This window comes from Melitaea cinxia, chromosome 18 (genome assembly GCF_905220565.1).
Source record: "Melitaea cinxia chromosome 18, ilMelCinx1.1, whole genome shotgun sequence".
Classification (NCBI taxonomy): domain Eukaryota; kingdom Metazoa; phylum Arthropoda; class Insecta; order Lepidoptera; family Nymphalidae; genus Melitaea; species Melitaea cinxia.
Window position 1 is genome coordinate 5,414,242 of NC_059411.1, and position 21,453 is coordinate 5,435,694.

At 29.9% G+C, this 21,453-nt stretch overlaps 1 protein-coding gene across 1 annotated transcript in view; it reads right to left on the bottom strand.

The window, feature by feature from the left end:
• LOC123662465 overlaps nucleotides 1–20,816 on the bottom strand; it is a 102,476-nt gene extending 81,660 nt beyond the window's left edge. The window contains exons 1-2 of the mRNA XM_045597307.1: nucleotides 20,706–20,816; nucleotides 11,742–11,997 (exon numbers count right to left, since the gene is read on the bottom strand). Coding sequence (XP_045453263.1) covers nucleotides 11,742–11,997; nucleotides 20,706–20,816 — 367 coding nt within the window. The remainder of the gene's footprint in view (nucleotides 1–11,741; nucleotides 11,998–20,705) is intronic.
• Between the last annotated feature and the right edge of the window lie 637 nt (nucleotides 20,817–21,453).

Below are 21,453 nucleotides of genomic sequence, written 5' to 3' on the forward strand. Positions count from 1 at the left end.
CCGTGTACTTTTACAACGCTGTGGTAAAGTAATCAAATTCTAAGAAAGTATATTTTATATTCTGAGTTTTATCACAAAAAATAATAAGAGTCCTTTGGCGCTTCGAAGTTGGGAAAAAATTAAAATTAGTCCTGTTCGTCGTCTACATGAAAATTAGCATTAGCGCAGAAAATTATCACCAGGGGAATACTTTGCTTCGTAATACATCGCATTTTAATGAGGACGGAAAAATGAGAGATTTCATCGCGTTTCCGTGGCTTTCCACCAGCAGGAAACCATGTTACTTAGTGGCTGATTACCGAGCAAGAAAGTGATGTTTTTTATTCTTATGAATATTATAATTAGTAGTCTTTCAAATAGAGTAATAGGAAAAAGTCTGGATTGCCCGACAACATACTTTTTATTGTGCGTCATGTTTATATAAAATATACATTTGAAAAATTCAAAATTTCTTTTAACAAATGATTTTTATTATAATTTGTAATTAATTTCATAAATTCACTAGTAAGTAGTCTCATAATCAATTACTATTTTTTTTGTATAAACGTAATAAAAATTAGGGCTTGGTTAATCAGTTGTGGATAACGCTATTTGATAGATGACGGTATCCGACAGATAAAAGTTTTTGATTCGCATATATTATTCTTAAAGTTGTAGTTTATTAATTGAGGAAAAGCAGGTCCTAATGGCCTATTCTACCTCTCTGTCAAAGTCTATGTGTAACTTATTGGCAGAAGCGACCCTTAGTCATTTAACCAAATATGTTGTACTGACGTTTAATTTCTTTTAATCATAATCTTTGCCCGTTATTTTATATCATATACAGAATTTTTTTAATATCCAAGTTTTTACTTCCTGTCCAGAGGAAATCATGAAGTAAATTGAAATGGGAATTATCAAAGAAGAGACCTCGCGAGATGTTTTTGTAAATTGAGATCGAAGAGAATAAAAACAAATCCTTAATACGATAAAGTCAGATAAAGCCGCCAAATGGTTCGTTGCCAAATACAGTTAATTTGAAAATGCGATTATCCCTCGAAGCTATTTTGGATTTAAAAAATTTATTTAGGTATTGTAAATACTAAACGAATTCTTGCGAAATGCCAAAGCCTTTTCGGACTTATTTGAAATACCCATAAATAAATTATGACATTTTAATAATTTTCTTACCCTGCCAGCAGATATTCAATAATTATGAGGCACTTGAGGAACTTTACCTGAGCATTCTCTGGGTTATATTCGTATAAAAATATTGATGGAATTTTTATAACAGACAATTTAGTTTTTAGAGGCATTGACAAAAAAGAGGAAAGACAATTTACATTGCTATTTTTAGAGAGTTATGTAATGTAATGTCTGGCGTGAGCTTGGAGAGGCCTATGTCCAGCAGTGGACTGCGACAGTCTGAAGTGATGATGATGAAGTGATGATTTTTAGAGAGATATGTTTCGTTATAAATATACAACTTTTTCTTCCGTGATTACATTGTAAAGTATTCAAAATAATTAGAAAATACAATCTTAAAACATTGTTGTCTTAACTTAAATATAATTTTATATAAAACTACAAATTTTAAACAGACAGCGACAGAGCCTACTGGTATTCACTTTTGTGTTTTATGCATTCTCAACAAAAGACTAAGTGGGTTTTTTCAAGATATTATTTTTATGAAAACTGCCTTATAGAGGTTACTCTCTATGAATACCAAACCTGTCCTTTTTATATACTTTTCCGTATTCTCGCTGTTAATTAACGATGTCTGTTTTTTCCGTCCTCATAAAAGACTATGAAAGCGTTTTTGCTTATGAATAATATTTAATTTTAAAAGTCTCACTTTTTTATAATAGAAAAGACAGATTTTAATTTTAAAATGTGCTATAATAAGACATTAAAATATTTTTGATTGAAGATTTTCATAAATATTAAAATAAGTAGCATTCTGATGAACGATCACTATAATATGTAAAAATTTGAGATGTTTTTGCTTAAAATAATTTATGTTAAAAATAATTTAGCAGCTAAAGAATATTATTTGACTCATGAATATATTAATGACTAGCTGTGCCTGCGACTTCGTCCGCGTAGAACTTAACAAAAAAGTTATTCTTCAGTTCGCAGAGTTATAAAAAAATAAATAGATTTATAATTTAAAAGTAACCCAAGTTACTCATTATAACATCAGCTATCTGCCAGTGACAGTTCCGTCAAAATCGATCCAGCCGGTTCAAAGATTAGCCGGAATAAACAGACAGATAGACGAAAATTGTAAAAAATGTTATTTTGATATATTTACCTTGTATACATTCACATGCATTTAGTAAAAAGCGTTATTTTACTATTAAAACAGACACTTCAATTTTATTTATTTGTATAGATAAAGATGTGTGGATTTAGTGGCGCTGTATCTCATGCAAGATTTTACTAATTTTATAATAAAACACATTTTTAAAGAGTAACTGCGATATTCGTCTTGCATAATATAATAATAATAATAATAATAATATAGGTACATTTCGAATCGATAGAACCTTCACTTTTAAGTTTAATTAATTCAACAAAACAAATATTATTTTAAAATGTTGTTATTTTTTTGATGTTACTATAATTACTTCACTTTTGCAAAATTTCATAATCTTTAAAAACACTGGTACACAATATATATTCTTTAATTACAGTAGTTCTATTATTTTGTTTATAATTTTACACTTCCATGATTAAAGATATCGTATAGGTTTGTGGCTGTTGCTCTGGCGGTTGCGGATTCGATCCCAGCACATGGCAAGCATTTGCGTTGGCCTTACAGATATTTGCTGGTCTGGGCGTTCGTGTGTTTCCGGACCCCCGACACAAGAGTTAATTCTAGGGGGGCCGTTGAGTGTGAGGTGTACATCTTTGTTACTCCTTCGTATCGTTATACTCCTAATTATTGATATTAAATTCTTTTAATATTAATCTACTGACAGTACCTAATGTATTTTTTATTGAAATTATAAATTTTAATTATTATATTTTGGTAAGATTGTATATTTGTCATTATTTTCTTTACCTGACATAACTGTGTTTTTCCTTCTTTTCTGATTGACTTACTTGTGTCTGCAGCAAAGCTCTGCAAATTTGTATTTATGAAGAAATAAATAAATAAATAAACTTAAAGTATATTACAAAAGTACCGAATACTATATCCGCAACTGCGCAACGTTTATATAATTATAAAAGAGTGTCTATAAACTACGTGCAAACGAAAACTCACAGCTGCCATATAAATAAAGTTAGGCCAGTTACAGCTAAACTAGGAAATCACTATTCCGCCTCCGTAGAACAGTAGAGCCTCTAATAGTTTTTCACAAAAAGCCACAGAAGAGTCGCGTGCCCGAACTAAATGTACCGCCATAAAGTTGTAAATGAACTTCTCGCAATATCGCACTTGACTTATACTGAAAGTTAGAAGTGCTAAACAGTTGTGCTCTGAATTCACTACTACTTACTTAGTGTCATTTAATTAAGTTGAATAAATCGTCGGGGTGAATTGACGCGGCTGACGCTGGCCAGTGACTCTACTTTGTAATTAATCCTGACCATTTCCCTCTTGTCCTCGGATAGTGTGACCATCCATTTGAATATCGTTCCCGTAATATTGGGATAAGCTATGATTGCTTTTATATTTTATATTGATTTTAATGGAATGTTTGATGTACCTATATATAGTATACCGATATCTTCTAACTAGAAAGTTTATAATCATCGAATGATCACACACACACACACACACACACACACACACACACACACACACACACACACACACACACACACACACACGGACGTCTGTTCCTAATCTAGATAATTTAATGCATAAGTTATAGGCAGTAATGGACTGACATGTTATAATCAGGTTCATTTATATCTGTGCAAACGAGATTGTTTTAATAATAAGTTATACAAATAATAATGTTTTTATTTAACAATAAGTGATAAAGTTCAAAATTATCTATGTGATATTAAATATGAGATATTAAACGAGGTAAGTACCTTGACTTACTTTAAAAATTATAATATTATTACTTCAAAAGGATAATAGTCTTAACGTTCTTCAAATACGTACATAAAATATACTCGTATAATCATATCCAATTACCGGTCTACGTGAACTGATGGCATTGAGACGATAGGATTTCCCTTTGGTAAGACGGAGATGTCACATGACAAGAGGGACTTGGCAGGATGTGAGATTGGCATGTGCAGGGGTATATTACCGAGAAATGTCGATAGCAAGATGAATTGGATATATTAGGGATGTTTGATCCTAATACCTCCTGTTTCCATACTAGTGAATGTTTGTTTTGTGTATTTAGTTTAATTTAACGAAAATAATTAACAGTAACTTTACAAAATATATATCTATATTTATATTAAAAGTTGAAAAGTTTGTTTGTTTAAGCGCGCTAATCTCAGTAACTAATGGTTCGAATTGAAAAATTCTTTTTGTGTTTGCACATTCACCGAGGAAGGTAATAATAGGCTATTGTTTTTCCTCTAATTAAAGCGTGTGAAACCACGGGAGACAGCTAGTTTTTTTAATATAGCGAAGAGCTCCAAACGTTACGTAATGTAGATTTTACCGAGACAGTCAGTTTGTGTAAAATCGAACAAAATATTCGGAGTTATATACATCAAAGATATATTTTTTTACTATCAATATAGCGTTGCAGACAATAGTGTATCATTATATAGATAAAAATATAAGTTTTTCTATAAGGTTAAATATGGTTTGTTCGTATTTTTTTCAATCAATAAATAATTAAATAAAGATAATTAAATAAGGAATAATATATAATTATTATTCTCTACATAGCTGTGTATACCAGACCAATCGTCTATTTGAAAATCGATCATATCGACACATTGCTAGGCAAAAGCTTTTTCTCCTATTGAGAAGACGTATAAGAGTTTAATTATATAGTAGTATATATATGAATAGTAATTATTTTTTTTAATATATAAATAACACTTTGTCTCTTTAGGAATCCGCGTTACCCGTTTTCGAACCTGCAACTGTATGAGTTTACGTGATTTTCTTTTAGCTAATCGCAATGTGGTGCTTGTCATTGTGGCGCCATTTAAATTTGAGATCTGGCAAGTACTTTTTGAGTTATCTTTAATAATACGTATTTACTTGACTATTTTTTCGTTTATCTACGTTGTATTACCGGTCAAAGTAATTGATGTTAGTTTTTTATTCGTTTGCCAGAAAACACAATTATGTATCATTAATATTTAAAATATATTTTATCTTGTTCTTAAATTTTAGTAAAAGAATAAACAGAGCCATTTAAAGGGTAATTCAAATACTTATCTTTAGGACTTATGAAATTCAGATCCAAAGAGCCAACCTCGTGTCTTGAATTTGAAATGCAAATAACTGTTAATTTATAGTTGTAAGAACTTTAAATTATTTCTGAAAAATTAATTTAAACATTTAATATAATTTATGTAGGAGTTAACGATATACTATATTATTTGTGGTTTGGTCTACATAATAATGATGTTTCACGTTTTTAAAAAGTTTCTAAAGTTGGCACGTTTAAAAATATTAACTAGTTTTATTACTCTATTATCTAAGTAATAGAGATGAGTAGTAAAACCTTTTTTTTATTTCTATCTAAAATTAGGTACCTACGTCTGAATAATTAAGATTTTAATTTAAACTAAAAATATTAATAACTTATAACCGAACTCTTTGGATCTAGTTTGCAAGTCCAGGAATGTTTGTTTTGATGTAATAATAAATTAATTAGAACTTAACAGACAGGAACACTGAACTATAATCTTTAACCAAAATTCTAAGTTAGCATCTGGTTGTAATATATAGTAACCGTAATAACAAAGTTATATGAAGGTTCGTGTTTGTCGTAAAATGTAATGGAAGCGACCTTTCGCGAATTTATGCGGGTCCAATTATGACGCTCATACGCTCATCTTATTAGCTATTTCGAATGTCTGTTTATGTAAAAATAATAATTTTCGGTTGAAAAATTTAACTAAGATTTCCAGTTTTGAAAAATATTAAAATAAATACGACTAGTAACGTCTAACCGTTATTATAAGTTGTGTACGATATAATTGATCATATTGTTGTGTATATATGAAAAAAGTCAATGTTCTTCGATTGTTTGGCTCGACATAATCAAAAATATTTCGGTAGCTATGTTAACCATGGTCACTCTATATTCTCTTGTAATGATGCTATGTGGATGTGATAAATTCAGTTCTTAAATTTTCTTCCTGACATTGACTGATATTAGTTGATATTGGCACGAAATATAGGTATACCGGTCATAGATTTATCTACGTAGGTATTTACATTATATACTACCGTATACGGTATATACATAGAACCGATATTATTTGAGTTTCAGTTAGGTGAAATCAATTTATACAAATAAATAAAGTTGGAGTGTGTTTGTATTATTTAAATAACCGCTTTTTACTAAATTCATATGTACTACACGGTACATGTACCAAAATAGTATTTTTTATAATTTTTTTTTCTGTCTGTCTGTCTGTTTGTTCCGGCTAATCTCTGAAACGGCTGGACCGATTTTGATGGGACTTTCACTGATGTAATAAGGAGTAACTTAGGCTACTTTTATTTTAGAAATTTATTTATTTTATAGCTCTGCGATTTTTTTTAAACTGTGAACAGAACAATAACTATTTTGTTAAATTCCACGCGGACGAAATCGCGGGCACAGCTAGTATTATATAATATTCGGATTAATAGTCCGTTTTATTAATAATTATAAGCTCCGCTTGTTAACAAAAAGTAAAAGTTATTTAGTTAGTTATTTTAAGTAAAGTTAAATACTAGGATTCTAAATTTGATTCTGAGACTGAAGTATATCTTAATCGATTTCAAAATACACTAAGAAAATTGATGTATCTGACATTGTACAACGCTTTGAATAAGGTCATAATCTATATTATTATACATATATACATTATATAATTGGCACAAAATTAAAATCACATTACAATTGACCCATAATAATTGTGCACATTAAAGTAATTAAATTTAAATCATTAGCTACCATTTGACTCCATATGGATGTAAGTAAAGGTTTTGAATGTGTTAAAATAAATAATAATTTAAAGGCTTAGGGTTCTGTGCTAATCTAATTAATAGGTAATTTTGGCGAGATCACTTTAGGAACAAATTAATAGAAGTTTCTTTTCAATTAGAACGATTACAGTTTAACATCTAAGCTTATTGAAAAATGATAATTTTATTCTTATTTCCGTAGCAGATTTTTGTTGCAATATAATATGAAAAATTTATTTGTAAATTAATATGTATATACACTAGCTGTGCCCGCGACTTTGTCAGCGTAGAACGAAGGATGTGGTTTTTAACAAAAAAATATTGTTCAGTTCGCAGAGTTACAAAAGAAATAAATTTCTAAAATAAAAGTAGCCTTAGTTACTCCTTATTATATCAGCTGTCCGTCAAAATCAGTCCAGTCGTTTCAGAGATTAGACAGACAAAAATTGTTAAAAATGTTTGGTTATTGTAATCTATATGCATTCAGTAAAAAGCGGTTATTTTAATATTAAAAACAGATACTAGAATTTTATTTATTTGTATAGATATTTTAGTATCAAAACAAGTATTGGTTTTAGTATTGGTTATTTTTATTTATTTATATTTCTTAATTAAGTATTAAAATATGATTCACAATAAAAACATGCAAATGAATGAAAAAAACTTCGTAATACATTTTAAACAAAAACTAAAGAAATAATGTATCCAATATAGAACTGACGTCTACTTATTTACAATAAGTAAATGAAAACGAAAAGAATACAATTTCATAAACTCGAGTACGATTTTCCATTTAATAATTTGCGAAAACGTTTAAGCTCAAGACGTCATTCTTATAAAAATAGTGTCATAACATAGAACATTTCCTTAAGAATACGCTCCGACGTCCATTATTGTCAGTGATTCAAACTGCGCTCGAAAACAATTCCTAGAGTGACAATTCATCTCTCCGAGAGCCTTTTCCGCCCACTGAATAAAATATGCAACCACTTACTCATATTTTACTGTTTTTATTTAGCTTTGTTAGAGAACAAGTTCGCTTTGTTTCGTTCAATTTATTTATAATGCATTAGTAGACTTTTAGATTAAACATCGGAAAATTATTTACCATTTCTTTGCTAAATTTTAGTTTTTAAAAAACAAATTTTTGATATCAAAACAGAATTAATATACGATACTTTTAAATATGTAGTAATTATTAATTTTATGCTCTTAAATAATTAAAGTAAATGTTTAATATAATTTAAAGTTTAAATGATGATCTAGCGATTACTTATATAATAGTTCATTTGTAACTAACAAACATGCAATAATGTTTTTTTAATTATATACCTAATGAAAGTCAAATGGGCAAGAAGAAAATTTTCGGATAGAAATAAAAAATTAACAATGTCCATTTTATTGCAAATTTCTTCTGTAAAATATTGAAATTATTAAAATTAGGACATTGTATTTCAATATGACCCCATTTTTTTTCTTTTCAGTCAAAAGCAACAATGGTTTTAAAGGATAAAAAAAAAAAAAAAATACGAAAATTCTCTGGTTATAAAATTGAATTTTTATAAATAAAAATGTACGCTCTTTAGAAATGGCATTATATTTTTCTGCTATTTCAAGATTAAAGCAAATTGTAAGTCAGTTAATATTATTACAGAGAGAATTATGAAATTGTTTGCCATGTGTTAATTAAATACTCTCCGAGGAATCGGGCTATGGAATACCGGGTATTTGATTACCACGAACAGAATCTAGTTGTAAGCAAATAGTGTTAATAATTAAAAATTGTGAAAGCAAATCGTTTCTTTTATGTATGAGATAAATTATTAATATATCGGATAACAATCAAACAATTATGTTTTGTTTGAGTGATGCTACCACAAGTAAGTATTACTTAAACTGCACCGTCCTTTGCGAACAGGTCTTTATAGTAAGGATATTTACTAGGGGTAGTACTAATTAAATATTTTATTGTGAGTTAATAGTTAAATTGTAAAATGTAGAATGATGATCTCGTAATTAATATAACCACCACACATGTCACGAGTTGATAGTACGAGTAAAATTTATACGAAATTGTAGTATTAAATTTCGCTACTTTTTCAGTAAATATAAAATCATTTTGTTATTCCCCTCGAATTTGTTATAAATTATTTTGACACTTTCATTGTTAATTTTTTAAATCAAATAACGAGTTCACGATTGAAATGCACAGCAGTTGGATCTTTTCAATTTGCGTCCAATAAAAGGGAGGAATATTTCATCGTTTGCTTGAGAAATCTAATTCAATTAGAGGCCTTGGAAGCTCGTTTGCATGAGTTAGCATTTTTAAGGGAGCCGAGAGTTGGCGGGAATTTTTGACAAGTCGGTACGATGCTGCCTCGAGCATTTTTAGACTAATGAAGGGCTGCAGTCAGGAGTTCTGAGTTAAAATTGCAAGTTCAGCTATTTAATTTATCATTGCTGATTTCTTATTGGGGCACTGTAACTAGGTAGGAACCAATACCATTCATATAATTGCGTATAATTTTATATTATTTATAATGTTATGAAATAACTTATAGATTTTTCTTCTTATATATTCTTATGTACCGTTAGTATTTATTAATAAAGTAACACATAGAGAAAATATATCTTTTTTATTTTATACTTTTATTAGAACATATATTTTGGCAATAATATTATGAATATTAGATCCCACCAAAAACATTTTCATGTAAAATGTTGCCAAGACGAGATCATATGGCTCGCACTGTCAAAAAGTTATCAGATCTCATGTAGAGCCAAGCTTCTAACTCTACACGCCCTAACTCTACAAACCCTTACTTCACAAACTCTACACCTTAGTCAAAATATGTGTGTTGTAGTGTCAGTTATTGAATCAGTAAGACTTAACTACAATGATAGCATAAAAAGGTGTATTTTTTTAAATCTATAATGTATAAAATAAAAAAGAAAAGAAAAAGAAAAGGGGCTTAAATATTGTCAATGACCGTATTAGGTAATATAAATTTTATGAAATAATTTTATCTGCAGCTTATACACATTAACACAAATTTTTTGTATACAGCTGCATTTTATCATAGCAACAAAGGTTTATGAATTGATTTTATTTACATTTTAATAATTGTATATTGTATCAAACACGTAATTTATTTTAAATGTTATTTTTATGTTTTGTCATAAGAAATGTTTCACTGAGTTTCCTCAGGTTATATTAAAAACATCAACAATGAGCGAGCCGCTTACAATATGCTCTGTCCGCTATTGTGGTAGGGACAAATGTAAATTCCCACGAGGATAATTAAGGTTTTCGGCACACTCTGATAACTACCTCGAGTTTAAATAACAACCATGTGTAACCTCACATTATTTTAACCTTTAGAAATTTTTAGTGCTAGCGACATAAACAAAAGACTGGAAATAAAGTCGTGATACGTATTTTATTTTCTATCCGTGTGTAATGTTAATTATTAGTGAACCGTTTTCAACATTTCATTGTAATGTACGTTTTAAACAAACATTGCTATAGCTATATTCAGCAAGTACCAAAAGCTAGTTAGCAATAAAAATGATCGTCTGTCCCAAATGGCCGCAGTAAATGGTAATGCTGTCCGGCAAACGCGAGCGATGCTCGAAGCCAGTTCCGAATGCAAAATTTCATATTTGAATTTCAAAACGCTCGACATACTAGCAAGAATACTCCTCATTCTTGCGCCGTAGTCAAATAAAACAAGTTGGCTTTCGTTCCAACTGAATGCCAATTTTGTTGACAGCACTTTTCCCTTGTGGCGTGTTCCATAACGTCAATATATAATAAATAGTTATCTTGTGGTATTTATGACCACAACTCAGAAGTTACGCAAATTTTATTATAAAATTATTTTTATTATGAAATCATTTGATACAATAACAAAGAAACTCACTGAATGCAATAAAATTTAATCGTATCACTAAAAGTAACACCGTTTCCTCTCGGTCATTAATGTAAATCTGCTCCAAAAGTTATTTACGTGAATTAGCGCGTTATAAGTGTTAAAAATGTATGCAGTATAGGTACGAGTAAATGCATGTGTAAAATAGGTATAACTATTTTGTGGGGTAGTTATTCTCAAACCTTTATATATGTTTAAAATGACAAAAGAACGTGTAACTATTATTTATTTTTACACAACAAAAAATGTAGTACGGACGCTAAATAGTTTTTATACTGATATTCATAGCAGCCCCTCTACAGAAGGAATGAAATTCCGAAAATGTACCTGCTGAGTTTTATTTTATTAACACGCCTTGTCACATATCATTTATTTATTTATTTATTTAAGAAATAACAAACATATAACCTTTAATTCTTACTGACTTCGGTTTTCTTAAGTTGACTTATTGTCCAAATATCTTTAAAATCAGAATCTTAAATTTTTTTAACGTGCGACTAGTTGTCAACCAGTGTCCATACTTTCATCCTACAGGATAAATGAACAAGACGGTATTCGCGAACAAAGCCGAGGGTACAGATAGTGCATATTGCATGCAAAAAGTGTGACAAACATCTATCAATCCATCCTCACAAAATTAAAATATAGATGTTATTTTTAACTTTTCGGATGTTAGTGTATGTGTATATAGATTTCTACTAATTGCATACCAATATTAGCAGCAGCGTGCAACAAATCCGCAAGCAATTCCGGCTCATGGCAAGCGATGGCAAGCCGCTCGTCGATCTCGGCTTGCGTCGCCTCTCGCAACTGTAGCGCCACCCCCTCGCCGCCTACCGCCGCGCTGTACATCAGCACGGCGCGCGGCGAGAACGTCGGCAGCGGCAAGCGCGTTGTCGCAACCTGATGACAAACATACCCAATTAAAAAATTGCAAAAGAAATATTTCAATATGTGAAAATAACTCTACTTATACTAATTTTCGATTAACATTTAGATTTTACATTCCATTCATTGATACGTTTGCAGATGAGCATAGGTATGTACATATATATTCAATTCCAATTTCTGGTAAAAGTATTTACAGAATATGGTGATTTATAAAAGTTGCAAAGTAAAGTTTAAATAAGTATAAATAAATCCTTAATATCATCATCAGTCCTTCATACTGTCGACCCACAGTTGAGAAAAGCTTATACATAAATGCGTAATACTAATTTCTGTGAAAAGATTTTCTACAATACAAAAGAGTGAAAAGTCTTCAATATTTCTGGTAAATGATGATTTACATCAAACAATTTTGGTCAATTTCATGTTTAGGTAGGGTAACATTATGGAGTTGAATCTTTTGAAGTGTATTACTAAACGACGGTAAGCTCTTTGACCCATTCATGATGAACTGGAGAAGTAGGTCAATTTTCCCTATTTCAAAAGGTGAAACAGAAATTATGAAGTTTAGTCAACGGATATAATTTAGGTAAATTTATAAATCTTATAACTGTTAACGAATTTCGTATTTATCGCTTCAGCCTGTAATATCCCAATACTGGGCATAGGCCTTTTTCCCCATGCAGGAGAAGAATCAGAGCTTAATCCACCACGCTGCTCCAATGCGGGTTGGCGGATATATTCCCTACTATGAGTAACGATGGCTATCAGGTGTACATGATAACAACCGGGACCCACGGCTTAACGTGCTCTCCGAGGCACGGTGGGGAGACCAACAAGGACTGCACAAATACCCAGACCACGGCAAACACCTGTATGGCCAATACAGATGTTTGTCATGTGCGGGGATCGAACCCGCAACCGCCAGCGCAACAGGCACAATCCATGACTGTGACCGCTGCGCTTTTGTACGCTGTGATTTTTTAAATTATTTATGTAATTTTATACTGTCGACAAAAATAAATAAAGACACATGTTTTTTCATTTCACTTATAATAGTTTGAATTATTATTATTATTATTTTGTTTGATTTATTTTATTTTACGGTATTTGTTATTTTCTAAAATACTAAATTTCCTAAATACTTTTATGTAATTAATTAAAAACCAACCAATAAAATTAAAAAAAAATCAAGAACTAGAAAATATATATAAAATTCAACATTTTTTTTTCAAATTGTGTTGCTTCTATACTATCCGAAGGAATTTTGTTTCTACCTGGTGTCCCATGACACCACATAATTTTTTTTTATATATACACGTTTATTTTTATTGTAATATAAATAATAAATGGGCAAGGGTTGTTTTAGTCTTAAATTAAAACCAGTACCTAAAATATAAAGTAAATACAATAGAAACAAGTCATGTTTTTCATATGCAAAGCGCACGTCCGTCGCGTGCACCGTTTAGTTATTTTATTTATTCTGTACATATTTATTATTGCGGCATGCTTGACATAAGTAAACTTCTCTTTTTAATATTTTTTTGTATTTATGACGACACTCTGTTTAATATCTAGCGGATTGTAAGGTGAAATGTTTCAAACGTAAATATACAAAAAACGATGCAAACATTTCAAGTTGGAACACATTTAGGAAATTAATTCTCATCGTCAGAAAAAAGGGTTATATTTTTGTGACTACTTTTACATCTACCACAGTACAATAAGTTTTGTCTTTTAATCGATACAGAGTTCGCTCGAGTTAACGATAAATAAGAGGAACATAGTTTGGGACAGAGGATAGTAACTTGTCAAACATATTGCCAAATGTCGTTATCGTCATTAATTTCGGGGACTTAAGTTGTTATGTTCCTTGTACCCTTGCTCGTGTAATTATATTCTTGATTGATAATAGCGACTCGCGAGTATGTTGGTTTCTATCCAAATTGTTTAGTTGTGTCGTTATAAACTTTATGTAAAGCTATATTAAGGATTTAAATCGTTATTTATTGTAAATGATTCATATTTTAATTCATAGGTATCTCAATAATACATTAGTTACTAATTAATGATTAGTACATTACAAGATAAGACACTGAATACTCTTTATACCGAAATTTAAGACATTTTCTTAACGGCGAGGTTAAAACGTGCAACCACTAAAAACCTCAATCGAAAATAATACAAATTAAGTACTAATGAATTATTTAACCTTTTCAATTAAGTACGATTAAAATAATCATTTTTTTTTGGTGTAACCTGGCCGAAACCTCAGGCCTCAAGGTAATATATTTTACCTTAAAAAATATTTTGTTCGCGTTAATCCCCGTGTGAACATTAAAATATAAAATAATCATTATTTAAAATATTTATACATCTATATCGTTAAGCTTAGTAATGGAAGTGACGTCATTAGTGGATAATGCTAATGGCATTGTGATACGACACCATTAGTTGTAGAACTATTAATTACGACTAACATATACGAAAATTGTAAACACGTAGTAAATGATAAGTGATCATCATGTTATTCAAATTAGTTCTTGGTAAATTACCGTATTATTTATTTAAAGTATAAAATTTGACTATTTACTATATTCTCATCGATTTATCTATACAAATAAATAAATTTGGAGTGTCTGTTTGTAACATTAAATTAACCGCTTTTTACTAAATTCATATATATATATCAAAATAATATTTTTATATAATTTTTGCTGGACCTATTTTGACGGGACTATCAATGGCAGATGTTATAATGAGTAACTTGGGCTACTCGTATTTAAGATTTTTTATTTTATTTTATTACTCTACGAACTGAACAATAACTATTTTATTAAAATTTACGCGGACGAAGTCGCGGGCATAGCTAGTCATTTTATTAAATTTGGCAAAATGATAAAAGTACAGAAACATTAATTCATAATTTTATTAATCTATTTTTAAGGAATAGGGATATATTCAGAATGATAACATATACATTTTGTGTAAAAAATTTTAGCGTCAGTATACGACAATATAATAATAAATCAAGGGGATTATTGAAGTCAGATTTCGATTAAATGCATAATGTACTGCATATCTAACGTATTGGACCAGCAAACAGTGTGTATTAACAAGCACGTATACACGCTTTCATTGCTAACAAATACACCAACAATTATCTACATAGACGCAGATTGTTGGTAGTTTGATCCTAGCGCGATATAGCGATAAGACCGCCTTTGTACACCGTTTTTTATTTGTAATATGTTATTTTTTTTTTTGATTTTTGGTGTGTACAATAAAGAGTATAATAATGATGTCAGCCTCATTAATAAATTTAGGGTACATTACCTAAGTTGTAATGTAACTTATAGTGTTAATATGTAATTTATTTTTTATTTTATTGTTTGATATTTTGCTACCTTAACTATCTTTTATCGTTGTTTGGTTTTTTTTTTGTAAATTATATTATTTTGAGTTTCGTTAAGTGTGTGTATCACCTTATGGCGAATTAAATGTTTTCATTTCATTTCAAATATCATACGAAATACGTAGTTTATACTTCTATTTTGTAAAACGTTTATTTCTTGCCTTGCATGGCTAATATACAATAGAAAAGATAAATAAAGCTTTAAAAAATTGGCTACTGCAAAGTGTAAAGATGGTTCGAGGATTGTTTACGTTTAATACTAAGTGTTCGTACATTAAGAGCAAACTAAGTGATTTTATACGTGCCCACAGCGTAATCGGAACACTGATTTCCTTAGACTGTAATCTAAGAAGATCTTACTACCTTTAATAAAATACTATTATTTATATGTGCTACTTCCTAATAGATTTGAAAGAGGTGCCAGGCCCTAAACGAAATAAAACTTGTAAACAGATTCAATGAAAAGTTTTAAATAACTGTCATGAAATTCCTAATACACTTGGGTTGTTTTGTTCTAGACGAAGTCACAGCAAATGTTACATTTGGCTTGGCTACTTAGCCTTGAAACCACTTGATTTACCTCATTTCCTTCTATAAGCATAAAATCCGAGTATATGTATATGCCACGTGTTCATAAAAAGTAGTTCTAATAATATATATATAGGTATTTCATAATTTAATATATTACCGAAAACACGATATTTAGCATCGCGTGTGTGATTAAGCTTGGGTATGGTTCGCAAATGAATCCCTATCGTACATGGAACAACAAAATAACAAAGAGTACACAAAGCCTTCCATACACAGGTATCTCGCCATACATTACTTTGATCTCTATTACTTTAGGAATAAAGATTACAGTGCTGCACTTATTATGGCTACATTTTTTTACGTTAATTCCCACATTCAACCTTATTTCACATTGTCCTTTTATTGACATGAGAATAATATAGCTAATTACATGGTATTATACTTTGTTTTATTCGTGAACGTAATTTATCTAACTTCGTTGTCCTAGAACCTTACCTTTCGATGATATTGTTATTAATAGAAGTATTTCACTTATGACATAGAATCTACAGAACAATTGTTCTCAATGCTAATTAATTTAATTATAAATTATTTAATTGTTATCGTCGACTTGCCCGCATTAAAAGCTAATGCGTTACTGCTGAACATTTATCTTTTTCACTCATTGATTTTTTATACAACTTGAAATTTTCATGTCACTCTCTTTTTTTTTACTTCTACTGCGACTGTTTACAGTTAGGGTCATTATTTTAGAACCTTGGAGTACATGGCAACTTCGGCTCCCTGAATTATTAGGATTGTTTTTTGCGATTTCAGATTCCAATTATCAGTCGAGCTTTTGTCTATCTTTTATTTTGCATTACTTATATTGTTTACTTCGATTATTTCACGAATATCTTTATGTGTTATTGTCTAATTCAAATATACGTTGTTAATAGATCTTTACATAACTATAATTTTGGGCTTAAATTATTTGCCCAATAATTACGAAAATGTTTTGTAAGCTATAAACAATTACTGTCAACGTAATGCACTCAAAAACTTTGACTTTCAAACGCTAAAACAAAACGGAAAAAGCAACATTATTTGCTTAATATCTAAAGGTATTCTAGAAAGGTATATCATTCGCTATCTTGGATAGTTCTTTTAACCTTGTAGTAGTAAAAACAAATAAGTTGTTAACGTTGCTGATATACATTTGTAAACGAAAGTCACAAGTTTTCAAGTATTTTATTGTCATTGTAAAACAGGATTATGTTAAACGAAATCATTACCAAAATGTCCAGTCCGTTTATCTGACAAAACCAAATCACTCTGGCGAGAAAAATAAAATTGCCAAAATTCCCGTGACGCCGTAAAATATAGGCAGATATTTTTTATGGGCAGTAAAATGTGAATGTGAAATTGTTAGCATTATATTGGACGTCACAGAGATTCATCTCAATGGATGGACATTCGGAGAGCGCATGATACACATAACATTGCGACTATAATATTCTTTTTGGTATTGACGTATTGCAATGTATCTTTATTATCATTTGCAAAGTATATTTTTAACTTCATATAATATCAATCCACGAAAATAACCAAAAAATATTCTAATTATAAGATCATTGTGATTAGCTGTAAAAATAAGTTTCAAAACTTTTCAAAATTATTTGGAAGAAATAAAAGTTAAAATTATTATATTAACTTCACACTTGACACACGTTTCCTTCGATCAAAGCAAAAGAGTCCTTAAATACATTTTACGATACGCTTTAGAAAAGTGATGATTCAAACTACATTTAATAATAATAATCTTCTTTTTCGAAAAAGTTGTTAATTAACTTCAGATCATTTCATGCTACGAATCTTTCAGCAAAGGAGTAATTATGAAATCAACTAACTTTACTAAGTTCTTAGACTATTAAAATAAAATATAATACCAATCGTATAGTGAGTTTATGATTTCATGTAGTTAAATATACTGTATTCACATACGCTTGTACAAATACTTTTAAATATACTCATTATAAAATCCGTTAATGATAATGTAAATATGTTATTTATAAGTGAGGTTGTATTGGTTTTACGCGAATATTCGACAATAGTTACGGTGGTTACGGCAATTCACGTATGTTTTTAAAATTTAATATACAGTACAATATATTTAACATTTTTTGATAATTAATGCCTACAAAATGGGTGATGATGTATACATTTAAACTCTATTATGAAAGAGGTTTCGCATAATATAAAATTATGTTGTATTTAAGATATGCAAAAAATTCAATTGATTCAATACCATATATTTATTTGTATGATAAAATAAATAAAAAAAAAAACTGCAAATATTCGTAAACGAATACTTCACGAACTCGTAAGTCTCGAAAAGTTGTAAGACGAAGCGAAAAGAATAAGTAGGAGCAAAGTTCTGTATTAGCAATGTAAGTTATTTTAAACATAAATCCTGACAGCTCGGAAGGGGTCAAGAAAGTTTTACGCTGCATCGCTTTAAAACTGAAACCCTTTCACGACGTTTACATTAATAATATCCTTTCTTGAACCTAAATGTTTTCAATATATTTCCATTTAAATATTTTGCTGCAAAACGAACCATACTGGACATAACACTCTTTTATTCATAAAATAACCAAATCACACGAAGCCCGACGTATCAACAATACCGGGAATTACGTTTCCACTAAAAAGCTTGTGCATCGGAAAAAGCAAACCCCGCATCTATGATTAATTGAGGCTTACCGTATCGATTTTGTATTATCTGTGAGCATGAAAGTCATGTATTATTTTGCGTGCTTCATTTGCCTGTGAATGTAAATTTTGGATAGTATTCGTATATGTATATAGTCACTAAGCTGACTTACGCTAGACTAAAATGAACAGATTTCAACTGGCTATGTGCGACTAGGTATTGAAAGAAAGAGAAAAAGAGATGAGATATGTGGAGAAAATTTGAAGAATGTGAACGAGCACCTAAGGAATAACTAAGCAATTGTATTGACGCAAGTAAGCAATTAGGTATATAATACACATATATGCTGTATATTATATTTACATATATATATCAATAATAATAGTTAAAAGTTAAGTCAGTAGGCCAGTAAGTCTTTTACAAGTTTATAAAAATATCATTCATAACATAAATTTGAAGAATTAGTTTGATATTGAAAATTATTAACGCGTTAAAAATAATAATTGTTTCCAGGAATGCTTAGTTTACTAGTAAACCTCTTGCGAATCCCTAGGAAATGTAAGAAAGCTTTAAAAACTGGAAAATTCGTTTCAATTAATTATATATCTGTATACACACAGATTGACAGTATGACATTTACAGTGTCAGAGATTCGAAGCGAGGTAAACGTTATTTATTTTGATAGCCCTTATGTGTTCGTGTTATAAAAGTTATCAATAGGCTGTCGGGAAATTAATTTACAAACATATTTTTCACTAATTAATACACGTTTGGTTACGGTTGAATGAACAAATTGGGATAACAGTTTTCAACGTAACATGATATGGGTGATTGGCACTTGTATATTCATTTGAGTTCTCTTTAACGAAAGCTGGAAATAATAACCGAAGTTAATTATTGTATAAAATACTTCAAAGAGTATCTCATATTCAATTTTGTTTATGAAATTTCAGAAATTGTTTTCAATAACATTTTATTGGCGAGTATTAAAATTGTAATACAGTGTTCACAAATAACATGTATATATGATATTAAAATTGTATTTTAAATTTATAAGTTTAAAGACCTTGATGATGATTGAAGTATTGTTTTTAGACCCTCATAGTTTATAACTCGAAAGTTCAGTAAAACTAGCCCTAAGAACCCTTTAGTCTTTTTTGGCCACCTCGGCTCAAAGTAGGTATAACACGTACGTAATTAGTTACATTGTTATGTCATCGGAGACGATGGCTGTGTATTGTACTTAGTATTAGTAAGAAAATGACTTATTTATTCCACGAAAATTAAATCAGACACTAAAACCCAACAAGTGCAACTATACCATTTTCTCTTATAACGAAAGAATCTTGTCTAGATCAGAATCCAGACAAGTTCTTTATCTCACTATAATTTTATGATGAATAATATTCTTGAGGCGTCTTCAAAGTTATAGCTATGAAGACAGCGTTTTCAATTTAGCTCGTCGCTGCAATTTGTTAATAAATAACATGCTTTTAGTAGAATGGATAATTTCCAAACGCTGCACACGAGAGGCAAGGCGCAGAGAGGGTTGTAAGCGATGCCAACTCCGGCTGTGCCGATTAATTGGAGCTTACTGTATTGATTTTGTATTATAGTAAGCCAGAACTTACCAATATTAGACAGCAGTAGATGGTATTTATTTATTCAAATTGCCTTGTACACGCGCCGGCTTACTATCTATCTATGCATAGTTTATGCGTTAAATTTCGCTCAACGATAATCCATTTTTCCATTACGCAGACCGTTTGTGTTGCCAAAATCTTTTTCCGAATACATCCAGGTTTTATTATTATTTACTATCCAATATTTACCTCGTGCTCACATAGACGATACGCGATACGAGACGAAATGTAAATAATAATTCGTCAGTTTTCCAGTAAGTCAAATGTAAAGTTATTTTGTTTACCGAATCTGGTCGGAGTGTGAAGTTTGTATGCGATTTAAAAAATGTTTTCACATCTTTGCTTTTGAAAACACGTATTGAGTTTACGGACGGATTTTCTTTTATTCGCTTCTTTAATTAAGTCAATATTTGTCAATTCTATCTTTTTTGGAGTTTATTTTGTGTAGTACAGAAAATAAAATGATCGAACCTCAGTCGGAAAGAAACATATTACCTTTTACCTTTGTTTGGTTATGTAACATTTCTAAGTCAGTTGTTTCGAAGTAGTATAAAACTTTGCATAAAAGAATAGGAAGTATAAAATCTTCATAATTCTCTAATTTAACATTCATAATTACTACCTGTATGTCATCTTTCAGGTATTGAATATTTCTAACTAAACGAAGTAATGATAAATTGAAAAGTTTAAAATCTCAGTCAGTCAGGTTAACAAAGCTTGCGCTAGACAATCCGTTTAAAATCTAATGATTAACAAACTAATTTCAATTTTACTTAATCCTAATGTTATTGTCGAAATATTACTAGCTTGATATACCACTACTTACTTAATATGTATGTGTTACGTTCACAAAGAATGTGTTTTTGTTCTTTAATTCTATTTAAAATCTCAAAGTGTGGTACATATCTTTAGAAATTATGAGGGTGCGAAGGGTTTTTACAATAATAAGGGCTCCTTATCATATTGGAGATAAAGTAGAGTGGGATTAATATACGTTGGGTTCGTGTTGGGATAACAAACATTGTTTGTTTTAAACAACATTGTACTGAAACCGTTTTTAAAAGAGTAATTATTGTTTTTTTATTAAGATATCAGTAATCATACACTCCGAGCCATCGACAGTATCAAGTGAAACTAAAAATGTGAAATCAGAATTTAAAAATTATGTTATTATTTGAACGTAGTATTTTTCGATATCTATAGAACCCTAAAAATGTAAAATTATTACGTATACGTTGATTACAACCGTT